The sequence below is a fragment of the Bactrocera oleae genome, chromosome 5 (assembly GCF_042242935.1).
Source record: "Bactrocera oleae isolate idBacOlea1 chromosome 5, idBacOlea1, whole genome shotgun sequence".
In the NCBI taxonomy this organism is placed as follows: Eukaryota; Metazoa; Arthropoda; class Insecta; order Diptera; family Tephritidae; genus Bactrocera; species Bactrocera oleae.
The window spans coordinates 22,717,280-22,730,378 of NC_091539.1; the positions used below are offsets into that span (position 1 = coordinate 22,717,280).

The 13,099-nt window shown below is 36.4% G+C and overlaps 1 protein-coding gene and 2 long non-coding RNA genes across 4 annotated transcripts in view; 1 reads left to right on the forward strand and 2 right to left on the reverse strand.

The window, feature by feature from the left end:
• Spg7 (SPG7 matrix AAA peptidase subunit, paraplegin) overlaps positions 1-7,767 on the reverse strand; it is a 32,249-nt gene extending 24,482 nt beyond the window's left edge. The window contains exons 1-2 of one of the 2 annotated variants that reach the window (XM_014241480.3): positions 7,481-7,767; positions 5,830-6,150 (exon numbers count right to left, since the gene is read on the reverse strand). In XM_014241480.3, coding sequence (XP_014096955.1) covers positions 5,830-6,150; positions 7,481-7,624 — 465 coding nt within the window. In that variant the 5' untranslated portion in view covers positions 7,625-7,767. The remainder of the gene's footprint in view (positions 1-5,829; positions 6,151-7,480) is intronic. The other variant, XM_036357667.2, reaches the window with a different exon arrangement.
• Positions 7,768-8,747: 980 nt separating this feature from the next.
• Positions 8,748-11,298, forward strand: LOC106622335 (uncharacterized). Its single transcript, XR_001330948.3, has 3 exons — positions 8,748-9,291; positions 9,524-9,720; positions 10,591-11,298. It is a non-coding gene; the product is annotated as an uncharacterized lncRNA (long non-coding RNA).
• A 74-nt stretch (positions 11,299-11,372) lies between these two features.
• LOC118679927 (uncharacterized) lies at positions 11,373-12,542 on the reverse strand. Its single transcript, XR_004975483.2, has 3 exons — positions 12,119-12,542; positions 11,790-11,947; positions 11,373-11,716 (listed from the first exon to the last, which is right to left on the reverse strand). It is a non-coding gene; the product is annotated as an uncharacterized lncRNA (long non-coding RNA).
• Positions 12,543-13,099: the final 557 nt, after the last annotated feature.

A 13,099-nucleotide genomic window follows, 5' to 3' on the forward strand; every position in this document is an offset into this window, starting at 1 on the left:
CGTGCAAGCTCTAACTTGAGTAAAAATTGAGATATCTTTATGAAACTTGGTAGACATATTTCTTTGCACCGTGAGACGGTTGGTATTGCAGATGGGCGTAATCGGACCACTGCCACGCCCACAAAACGCCATTAATCAAAAACAAATAAATTGCCCTAACTAAGCTCCACAATAAGATACAAGACTGTTATTTGGTACACAGGATCACATTAGGGAAGGGCATCTGCAGTTAAAAAATTTTTTTTTAAAGTGGGCGTGGTCCCGCCTCTAATAGGTTTAATGTGCATATCTCCTAAACCGCTAATGCTATTATAACAAAATTCACTCGAAGCAAATATTTTTAGCACTTCTATTGACGGTGTGAAAATAGTTGAAATCGGGTGGCAACTCCGCCCACTCCCCATATAACGGTACTAATATAAACTACTAAAAGCGAGATAAATCAAGCACTAAACACGCCAGAGACATTAAATTTTATCTCTGAGATGGTATAAGATGACTTTATAGGAACCGCGTTCGAAATTAGACAGTGGGCGTGGCACAGCCCATTTTTAGGTGAAAACCCATATCTTGAGATCTGGTCAACCGATTTCAACCAAATTCGGTGCATAACGTTCTTTTCATGTTTCTATGTCATAGTGCGAAAATGGGCGAAATCGGACTACAACCACGCTTACTTCCCATGTAACACCATTTTCAATTCCATCTGATTCTTTCACTTTCCACTATGCAAATTAGGTAACAATGATTATATCGGGGTAAAACTTTGCGTGAATAATGCAATTAAAGTATGCCACCTTGCGGCCAAAAATTGTCTAAATCGAACCAAAACTGTTCAAACCCCTAAGTACTAAATATGTGGACCCCAGTGCCTATAGTTGACCTTCTACCGAAAATATCAGTCAATCCACAAAGAAATCTCAAACGAGTATACCATTTGACTTTGCGAGAGTATAAAATGTTCGGTTACATCCGAACTTAGCCCTTCCTTACTTGTTGATAATTTGTTTTTGTTATAATCGGACACATATGTTTATCATGTGCTTGCATTAGGAGCCTATTTCGATGAGTAGTTTGTTTTTGATAACAGAAAAGGCATTGTATAATCCTACAAGTATCAAAAGTATCAGCTGCTTTCCTATGTGTGTAACACAACTGAGATCACCTGATCGATATCTGCCTTTTTTGACACAAAGATGTAAATAAAAATAATGTAGTTTAAAAACTTTTTTGTGAACAGGTATTTGTAACGGGAAATATTAATGAAAACTTTCAAAAATATTTTCGGAACAAAAGTTTATTGCATATTTTTGTTTTTCCTTACCACCTATGAGGGCGCAATGTAGGCGCGTTATTGATCTCTTTTCGGGTGTTCGGATCCTCAGGAGGCCTATATTCACCAATATAATACATACAGTTCTAAATGAATCTACTTCTCATAACATATATACACTTCATGGATGATAATTTCATTAACAATATAAGTCGAAATAATCACCTTAAACAAAAACCAAAATGAATATATAAAACCAGGTATAATTCAATTGTATTCATTAACAAATACATGACAAAACAATCTTCTAGTATTAATTTCAATAAAAACAAAAATATATATAAAAAATCGGGTACAATTCCTCAACAACAATAATAATAATCCAAACAATGTACTAGTTAGTAAATAATATTTACAAAATATTCTAAATCACTCACAGCGATATACTTATTAAATGTAAATATAATCTTAAGGCATTTTAATAATCTAAAAATATTTGTATATGTTTTGTTTAAAAAATGGCACGGCAACACACTGTAGCAGATTTAACGCATTTAGACGGTTCAGTAGTAGAATATTAGTAGGCAACCCGTACCAAGTGTGACTTCAGTAGTAGAATATTTAACATTTTTGGACGTGTATTAGTGAAATTCTTAGGATTGGTTACTTTTAGAATTATACAATGAGAAGAGGTTAGACGCGTTTTTGTGTGCTTTTCGATTTTTGACTTTTGAAAAAAATAGATATAAAATATGCTTTATATTATATTTTGCGTTAAAAATGGAATCAAATGCTCTAAGTCACTTGAAATGTTGACTGTGAGTCCACTTTGTTTCAAAAAAAGTGTTTATAAGTGGTACAAGCGCTTTACAGTAGGTCGAGTAGAGTAGGGCGTGCGACCACGTCAACCAGCGAAGAAAACATCGAAACATTGCAAAACATTGTTCTTGAAAATCGTCGAATCATTATTAGGGAAGTTGCCGAGGATGTTGATATATAAATCGGCTCATGCCATTAAATTTTCTCGAATGTTTTGGGCATGAAACGTGTGACAGCGAAATTGTTCTGAAATTGTTAAATTTTGAGCTAAAGCAGTGTCGCATTATTATCGCTGAGGATTTGTTGAATAACGTCCATATCATGCCGCATTCACCATATTTAGCTCCCTGTGACTTTTTTCTATTCCCAAAACTGAAGAAAACAATAAAAGGAAACCGTTTTGCCACAATTGATGAGATCAAGTCATAATCGAATAAAGAGCTGTTGGCCATACCGAAAAGCAGTGAAGTTCGAAACTCTCTCTGTTAGGTATATGGGGGCTAAGAGAAGTATTAACCCGATTCAATCCATTTTTGACATGCAGACATAATATCAGAAAAGGATTCTATCCATATTCCAATCACATATCTCATACATAGAACGATAAGCCCGTTCTATGGAGAGTGGGCCGATTTCACCTATTTTCACACTGTTAGTAGGGGTGTTAAAAAGATTTGTCCTGAGAGTGATTTTGGTTATTATAGCTTACACGGTTTAAAATATATGTACATCAAAGTTATTACAAGGCGGGCCACGTACTTTTTAAAAATTTAAAATTCATTTTTCGAAAAATTCATAAAAATATAAAAGCATTATTGAAAAAATCTTCGTGACAAAATAAGGCGATACAAAAAATTCATAACTTTTGCGACCTCCTTTGATGGGGACCCTAAAATATACATTTACCATAACCGTTAGGCGAAGAAAACTATTAGACTCTGTAGCAACATGTTGCATTGTAACTAGATTCTGTTGTTGTTGTTGTAACGGTTACCTAGTCCCCGCTTGGGTGATAACTTATAGTTTGGTTGTCGCCGAGGGCATCTAACGGGAGGCCCAGCAAACGAGCTGTTTCGACGGGGTCGGACCATAGGGAACCATGTGTTAGATGAGTAGGATGCGTTAAGCATGCCAAAAGGTTGTTAGTGTCATTCGGAGACTCATTGCACACAGGATACTTATTTGGTATGTCGGGGTTTATTCTGGATATGTAGGAGTTTAACCTGATGCAATATCCAGAACGAAGTTGCGCGAGGGTCACTCTGGATTCACGAGGCAACTCGAGCTCTACGTCTGCTATGGGTGGTGGTCTAGCTTTTAGTACGCCATTCACTGAGAGGGAATCGGTGAAGGTGTTGATGACCCCACTGTGAATAGCGGTCAGTGCTTGTCTTAACTTCGCTGCGTCCGAAGTCTGGTCGGCGTACTGCCTAATGTCGTCGATGTAATCAAGCGGTTCCGCTTCAATCAGATGACTGCAGGGGTGATTTCTGCGAAAAAATCCCAGGAGAAACTGCTTGGAGAGGAGCTCGTTAACGCCTAAAACTTTAGGGTTGTTGACTTGCGGAATTTTAATGCCATCGTTTACTTTCGAGCACATGCCATTGATTCCCTTGCCCGACGTCAATATCGTGCAGTCATCAGCGTACTAGGTCATGGAAATTATCTCTGGTGGTTGTGGGAGTTTCGAGATGTAGAAATTAAACAATAGTGGGCCACCACCCTGCGGAGCCCCTGTTTAATTCTTCTAAATTTGGAGTTTTGACCCCGAAACAGTACGGATGAATGCCGACCGCTCAGGTAATTCATAGTCCACCGCTTCAGCCCTGGAGAGAGCGTGGATTGTTCTATGTCCTCAAGTAGCGCTGTGTGGTTGACTGTGTCAAAGCTTTTGACAACTTCAACGCTCCTCTCGCAGGGTGGCTTCTGGTTTAGGCCATGACCTATCTGGGTTTATGACGATAAGTGTTGTGGTGGCGCTGTGCAGTTTTCGGAAGCCATGAGGATGGTCTGCTAGACTCAGGTGGTGAGAGAATGTCGGGAGTAGCAAGGCCTCAAGTGTCTTCACTACTGGGGAAAGGAGAGTTATCGGACGATAAGACTTCCCTTTGTTGGCGGGTTTCGCAGGTTTCAGTAGTGGGGCCACTCTTCCGACTTTCCACACTTTGGGTATTTAAAGAGTGGTCATCGACAAGTTGAGGATCTTGGTGAGGTAGCTTACTCCCGTCGAGCCTAGGTCTTTTAGCATCAGCATGCTTATTCCATCTGGGCCGAATGGATTTGGCGGATTTTGCTTGGTTGATGGCACTCTGAACTTCCCCATCGGTGAAAGTAAGTGGCTCGCGATCTTTTGGCATTTTGCGCAGCTGTCGGATAACATATCGTTTGGCCTTGTCAGCCATGCTATAATTAAATTTCAACCCGGTCGCCATGTTTCCCGGATTAGACAATGCCTACAGTGGTCCAAAGCTTACTTACACTGGTGGAGAGGTTGCAGGAATTTAGATGCTCTATCCCTTTTTGTCCGCTTATGTTGGTTTACCATGTTCCGAATCTCCATATTGAGATCCCTTATTCAGGGATCACAGGGATCGGCATGGCGTAAGGTGTCGCGCTCGTTGGCTAATACAGCTGCTTCGGCTGGGAAATTAGGGCGGAGTTCCACGATAGTTCTAGCCGGTATGAAGTGAGCAGTAGCAGCAGCGACCACCTTGCGGAATTGACGCTCGCCAACGATGGCGCCCTTAGGAATGGGTAGTGTGGTGAAGGTGCTTTCGGAAAATTCTGTGAAAGTTAAAGTTAATGAAGGTGAGGTTGTCCACAGAAATCAAGTCGGGAGGTGTCTCGATCGAGATAATTGGGGACAGGTGGTCTGATGCGAGTTAGCATAGGTCGCCAAGTTATTCTATTTATCAGACCACCGCTAGCGATGATAATATCTGGCGAGCTATTACAGGCGCCCATAATTCTGGTGGGAGCTTCGTCATTCATTGTGTAGAATGTCGAATCGTAAATCTGTTACGCCAGCTCCATCCCCTACGATCGTTTGACAGGCAGGAGTGCCAAAGATCGTGGTGCGCATTAAAGTCGTCTAGCACCAAACGGTTTTCACCTCGAAGCATCGCACCTATATTCGGGTGATATCCTGTTGGACAACATGTAACTGGGGGGATGTATGTATCAAATGTCTCGAGCTCGACATAGCCTGACCGGACAGCAATACCCTGACATTCAAGGGAGTGGCGGCGCAGTACCCGGGCATGGCGCAGGTTGCACAGTCGTTGAGGTAGATGTGACAGTATTGCATTGGCAGCATGGCGCCACGTAACTCGTTGTCCACTCCCTATGTGTCTTAAGCCCAGAGTAGGTCTTAAGGTGGCTCCATCCATGGCATGTGTTACACCTATTCGAGATGTAGTTTGGATGAAGTCTTTTTGCGCACATGCAGTAAAAGAATTGCTTGGGGACCTGGTTGGACTCGATACCTGCACGTGTCAGGAGGATACGGAGCAACCCTGCTGCTAGGCGTTACTCTATTGACACAAAAATAAACTAAAACTTACCGAACCCAACAGGGTTAGATCGCCGAGACAACAGCCCTTGGCCGGATAAAATCCGGGTAAATTCCGGTAACGTAGAACCGGCTGTTGTGTGAAACTAGATTCTCGCAACCTCAGATTTGAGCCGGTCTACGAAGAATTATATTGCATATATCAGATTTGATATTCTTACTATACCTCAGGACGCTCTGCTCTAGGTGTAATTATTAACGACAAGAAGACGACAAGCATGTAAATAGTAAACATCCAAAGTAAAGCTTTCGAGAGAATTGATTTCATTTTATCTTCGTTTTCGTTCTCATTTTTTTCGTTGTTTTTATTAGCTTTATTCCTGTCATTACCATTTGTTTTATCGGGGTTATCCTTGTCATTAGGAAGCTGATTAGACGTAAAAAATACACTACTTGAGTGCATTCTTCGTATCATCAAAGGGGATACATCACAAGACCTAGCAAGTAAATTTACAGCAGCTTTGTATTCAGTGGTAAAGTGCTTGATCTAAAAATATAAAAATATGCACATCAGATTAATTACAGAAAGTTTATACGGGTTGGCTTTAGTATACCACCCCACGATTTCAGGGTTAAGAGGGTATGGTTCGATAGAGGAGATTCCCCAGATCACGAATATATATAAAGTTTTCGAGATATTTGCATTATAATTTGAAAATTTCACAAATTGTATCTTACAATTTCTTTATTTATAGTTATTTTTTCTTTTATATTATACACTTACTTCACTACAATGCTTCTACATATTTATTTGAAATTAATTATTTTAATATTTGCTTTAAATAAACAGTTTATTTTTACACAATTTTTGTTATATGCACAATAACAAATGGGTTCCATATTGGCAGATAATAGGTGTTGCCATATTATATATATATATATATATTTATATTTTGCGAAATAAAATTAATAATAGAGGATTATAACCCAAATACATGAACCGTAATTTTAATCGTTCCCTTCTCTTGATCAACCGTGGTACTGGATCGGCCAGGGTTTTTTTTTTTTTTTTGAAGCGCGCCCGAAGTCCGCCAATGCCGAAAGAAGTTGGACGCGAAAGGAATAACGACCACCCCGGGGTTGGATCGGCCAGGTATTTTTTTGAAGCGCGGACGAAGGCTGCCAATGCAAATAAGAAATCTAACCAAAAACAAGTAATGTTAAACAGGGTATATCACTATTCTCTCCGTTGCCACGACAGTCGGGTCTACGTAACCGGAACGGACCCGGGTTTATTCCGGCCGCTACAACAACAGGGTATATCACTCTCTTTAAATTTAATTTTCTATAACGAATTATAACAGATATTGTTACAACTAAACATGGTACCGTTTAATTTTTTGTGCGTTTTGCCATTGAATTGGTAAATATTGTGTATCTAAGTTAATTTTGTCGAGGGTAGTTGGGTATTTTATTTATTTCGATTGCTTTCATTCGTTAGGATATGGCAACACTAATTATCTGTCAATATGGAACACATTTGTTATTGTGCATATAACGAAAATTGTGTGAAAATAATATGCTCATTCAAAATATTAAATTAATTAATACAAAATAAATATGTAGAAACGATGTAGTAAAGTGTTAGCGTATAATAGGTGTATAATATAAAAAAAGTTACCATAAATCGAGAAATTATTAGATAAAATTTGTGAAATTTTCTACTTAAAATGGAAATATCTCGAGAACTATAAGTTTCCGGCTATGATTATATATATTCGTGATCTAGAGAATCTCCTCTATCCAACCATACCCCTCTTAACCCAGAAAGCGTGGGATGGTATACTAAAGTTTCCCTTTATACGAATTTGTCTAACCTTATTTTTTGATATAAACTGATTGGGCAGTCGAATGAAATTACTATTGTGAAACTCCTCTGTACACTTTTTCACAAGCATAGTTTTCATATTATATAACTGTTTGATACATGTTAATCTAAATTGACCACTTATTTGAAACATTTCCTTTCCAGTAATTGTTTTGATTGCGATAATAATATGAGCAATATTGCTTAAGTATTTAATAATAATAAATAATAGCAAAAGTAAATATTCAAACTTTTAGAGGTAGTAACTAATATCGTATACTTTCGATAGCTCGATACTTCTAAGACTAATGCCGGCAATAATATTGCACCGGATTTCTCGATTAATCGTCTAGCTTGTAACTCATGGTCTAGACAGCGAAACATAACATAACATCGCAGCGGATGAACCCAAATAAGCAACATAAAGTTGAATGGTTTTTCGTAACATAATAGATGATAATGCTGGAATTTAGAATAGCATCCCCCGATTTAGGAATTAAAACGGGTATGTAAGGGATAGAAATGATTATCCAGATAAAGAAAATATATATATTTAATTGCGACTTATGAGTTTTGAGATATTTGGATTTAGAGTTCATTAATTCATTTAAAGTTCATGTTTCTTTGATTTATTGTGCATTTTACAGTTAGTTTTTTTCCTTTATATCCACTAACACGTCACAAATTCGTTTCTATACATTTGTTTTGTATTAAATAGTCCAAAAATTACTTTAATTTAATATTTAACTTTGATTTAAGTCCATTTATTCATACAATAACAAAATGGTTGCATGTAAACAAAATAAATAGTGTTACCAGGAGTTCTACAAGAAAGAACCGAGCATACCCCGGTATTCGACCGACCAGGGTTGTTTATTATAAAGCGCGTCTGAGGGCCGCCATCGTAAAAAGTAGTTCTACGCGAAAGAACTGAAGACACCCAAATTTTGGAGCGATCATAATTATTTTTTTGAAGCGCGACCGAAAGCCGCTATAAATATCACTGATTATTTGTTAGAACGCAATTATTTTGTTATTGGTTAAATATTGAATTTATGTAGTTTACGAGATATTTACGTTTCAAGTTGAAAATTTCAACTATTTAAGGTACGTATTTTTCGATTTAAAATGAATTATACACTTATATTTTTCACTTTTACATCCACTAACACTAATTCGTTTTAAGACATTTATTTTATATTATATGATGCAAAAATAGCTTTATTTCAATATTTAAATCATCCTTTAATTCTATTAATTTTGACAATTACTAAAATGTTGTAAATGTCAAATAACCAGTGTTGTCATACTAAAATTTTTTGCATACGAAGAAAAATTAAATAAAAAGAGAGATTATACCGCAAATACAGGAGCCATAATCGTTGATGGATACTCCTAAATCCTTTAGCATAAAAAAAATCTGCGCGAAAAAGTTTTGGCACACCCCGGTGTTGAACCGACCAGGGTTGTTTTTTTGAAGCGCGCCGAATGCCGCCAACGCAATAAGGAGTTTTTTTATATCCACTAACACTTGACTAATTCGTTTTTAGAATTTTTTTTTATATTAGATGCTGCAAAAATAGCTTTATTTCAATATTTAAATCATTCTTACATTTTATTCATTTTGACAATAACAAAATGGTTGTGAATGTCAAAACACCAGTGTTGCCATACTAATATATTTTGTAAACGAAGAAAAATAAAATAAACAGAGAGATTATACCCTAGATACTGGAAACAACCCATAAAGAATTTCTGCGCGCAAACACCTTGGTACACCCCGCCATTTACGTTTGAAATTGAAAATTTCAACTATTTCAAGTATGTATTTTTTAGATTTAAAATAAATTATACTTTTATATTTTTCACTTTTATATCCACTAACACTTCACTAGTTCGTTTTTAGACATTTTTAACAAAAGGTTGTAAATGTCAAAAAAAATGTACCCATGATAGTTTTCAAATATGTTGTATATCATTGTGAACACATAAAAATATAAACATAAGACTGAAAATTTGATTTTTAATTTCGGTTTTTTGTACCTCTACCAAGTTTATAAAAACTGTAAGCTTAGTATTCCAACTAGGCGCTGGGTTATTCGTCGGCCGCTGAATAAAAGGATAATTTAAGAAACATTTTTTAAAAATGAAGCATCAGGATGAGGACAAGCTTTTCATTTATACGACGATGACCTATTGCTGAAATAATTGGGACCTTTCTTGATAAAACCCAGGCAACAAGCCTATTTTGTAAGTAAGCACATATGTGTGGGTAAATGTATAGTTTAGGTCCCCCAACTAAGAAAGCCTCAAAAATGTGAATTTTTTCAATAATTATATATTTTTTTTAATTTTTTCAAAACAAAAAAGAAAACGTTAAAAAAACTGTGATACATTTAATTATTTTATTTTTTCCGCTGCTGAAAGGAGTTCGGTACAAAAGAACTATGGACACCCTGGGGTTGGACCGACCAGAGTTATTTTATTAAAGTGCGGCCGAAGGCCGCAAGTGCGGGGAGGAGTTCGACGATCTCCGATACGCGTTCATACCAACAGATCGCGGTGCAAAAAAATTGAGACTGTTAGATTTCTTCAGTATTTTGTTTTTTCACAAGAAAAAGTGCAGAAAGGAGTTTGACGGGATTGAATTATGAACACCCCGTTGTTGCACCGACTAGAGTTAATTTTTTGAAGCGTGGCCGAAGGCCGCAAGTACGGAGAGGAGTTCGACGATCTCCGATACGCGTTCATACCATCAGATCGCGGCGCAAAAGAAATTGTGACTGTTCCATTTCCTCAGTATATTGTTTTTTCACAGGAAAATGTTTATCTCGCTGCACTGGTAATTATAGCTAAGTGATCTGAATTCTGCAGAATTTGCCGCTACAACAACAACAACTAAGTGACTTGAAAAATATGTGCAAAGGCGTTAAATATATTTGTAAATATATACATAAATTAATGAAAAAATTCACTTTCCGCTCACGGAAATGTAATCTTCGCGTAAAAATAAGACGATTTAATAAAAAAATAATTTTTGAGGCCTCCTTAGTTGGGGGACCTAAACTATACATTTTCCTATGTGTTTACCAAAGAAATAAATGGGTATAATATTTTCAGATGCTTCTCTTGAGACCTGCGAAATAATGTGGAACACATTGTCACCCATATATCTTAGTGAGCCTAATTTACCCCAGTACAAAGACATTGCTTATGACTTCAAAGAAAGGTGGATAATGCCGATCTGTGTGGCAGAGCGATACATGGCAAACATATTGCAATAACCTGTCCAAGAACTCTGGCTTCATGTAGTTCAACTACAAAAAGTTCCACGGTATTGTCCTGATGGAAAGGGGGAACATCTTCACATCGGCTAGAATTGGAAGTTACGCAGCGAAAGTGGTGGACATATTACTAATCTTTACAAAAATATATTCACACATTATACAATAGAAAAAGAGGCATTTAATTATCCCCTATCACGTGCGCGCCAAGTAATCGAAAGTAGCAAGGTATTCTTACTGCACGCTGGTGCGTACTTCGCTCTGTGATAGAGTGCAGCCCGAAGAACGTGGAAAAAAATTGTGCTTGGATGTCTTGTTCTACACAACTTTGTCATGCTAAATGACCACCAACGATTAAGAAAACTCTGAGCAAAATACCAACTGGCGCAATGAGTGGCACGATAAGCTCAACTCACGAAATGCCACCGCTTCCATCTAATGGGGTACCTTAGCAGAGTATTTTTTAAAGCAATGAGTAGTTCCTTATCAATTAATTAATATCATCAAAACATCTATTTTTTCAATAAAAACAGTACAAAAAAAACTATTTATTTATTTTAAAGTTTATTTGTTTATTATAATTAAATTAGATTTAGAATTTAATTAATTTAGATACTTATATACAAATTTTTTAAATATCAACTCAAAATAATCACTAACTTCTTTGGGCTGGAATTTCAATTCCCTTCGCCTGTTTTTATTATACTCTCGTAACCTGTTGCTACAGAGTTTAGTAATTTTTTTTTATCATCTGCCCGAATGACCGCAATGTCTCATTCCCTTTTTGCGCCAATCTATAGCGACATACCTCCTTATATTTTACATGTTAGCCACGCTTCTAAATTTTTCGTCAATAACGCCGGGATTATGTTTTCGTTTTCTTCTGCTTGAGGCTGTCGGTGTCCATGAAGATTTCCGAGATGATAATGACTGACTGATAATGTGTCATCCTGCAATGAGCTCTGAAAATATATGAAATTTTATTTATTAATGCATATAAAAAGTAGAATTAAATTTATTACGATTTGTACTAACTATCTAGGCTTTATATACTCCTTTCAAAATTTGAGACTTTCAAATAAAGGTATATTTCCTGGTGTATTTGCTTCCCTTCCAGACGCCCGTTCTGCTCGTTTGCACTCCCTGAAATATCGCTCTCGGATGTTTGTCCACCCCTTAAAGCCACTGCTCCTCTGTGTTAAATAGATAGAGATAAATAAATACATTTTAAATACATACAACAATGTCCAAAATATGGAAACACACACACATACAAGCAATATAAGTAAAAATATGCAAATACACACACATGCAACAAGTAAAAATATGTAATCAAACTAATAAGAATAAATGAATATACAGACCTGTCGCTTACAGTTTCTTTGTTATAGCAGCCCAAGCTGATCTTTTCTTCTCTGGCAGTCTGTAGGTCACGCAATTTATTTTGTATAAAAAATTGTTGTTGCAGACATAGTCCTGCCACAAGTTTATGAGTACTGAACAGATGACAAGCAAAAAAATGAACTGCCAGATCAAATCCCGTTGAAAGTAACTGACAAAATCAGTTCATTATTTTTCATAACAAAGTTTTATGCTGAATCAGCAACAGTGAAAGTGATATTGTTTTGGTAAATGTATAGTTTAGGTCCCCCAACTAAGAATACCTTAAAAATTCAATTATTTTAATCGTTTTATTTTTACGCGTAGATTACAAATCCGTGAGCGGTAAGTGAAATTTTTCAATATTCCTTTTCTTTAAAAAAAAAAAAAATAATAAAAAATTGTGATACATTTAAATTAATTGTTTAATCTTTTCTTTGAAAAAACCACATATTCAAGTTTTTTAGTGTATATACTCATCTTTTTCATAAACGTTTCATAAAATATCAATGTTTGTGCACTTTTATTGTGATATTAATAAGTACACATACTCTGCATCGTAATGAAAAATATCATCGAGGTTGAGAGCAGCGAAAAGGAGTTTGATGCGATGGAATTATGAACACCCCGGTTTTGGACCGACCAGGGTTATTTTTTAGAAGCGACGCCGAAGGCCGCCAGTATATTGGTCCATACCATCAGATCGCGGCGCAAAAGAAATTATGACTGTTACATTTCTTCAGTATATTTTTTTCATAAGAAAATGTTTAAGGGGGGTTTTTACTTTCGAAATTTTTTTTCTTATCTTATTGTTTAACATTTCAAGAATATTTCCTTAAAATTTTAGGTCGATAGAAGCAATACTCTTAAAGTCTTATTAACCCCCTGCCTTTAACGCTCCAACCAATAGTTCATAAACTTTAGACTCGTTTTTCTCAAAACTACTTTTTCAAAGTCCGTGTTCA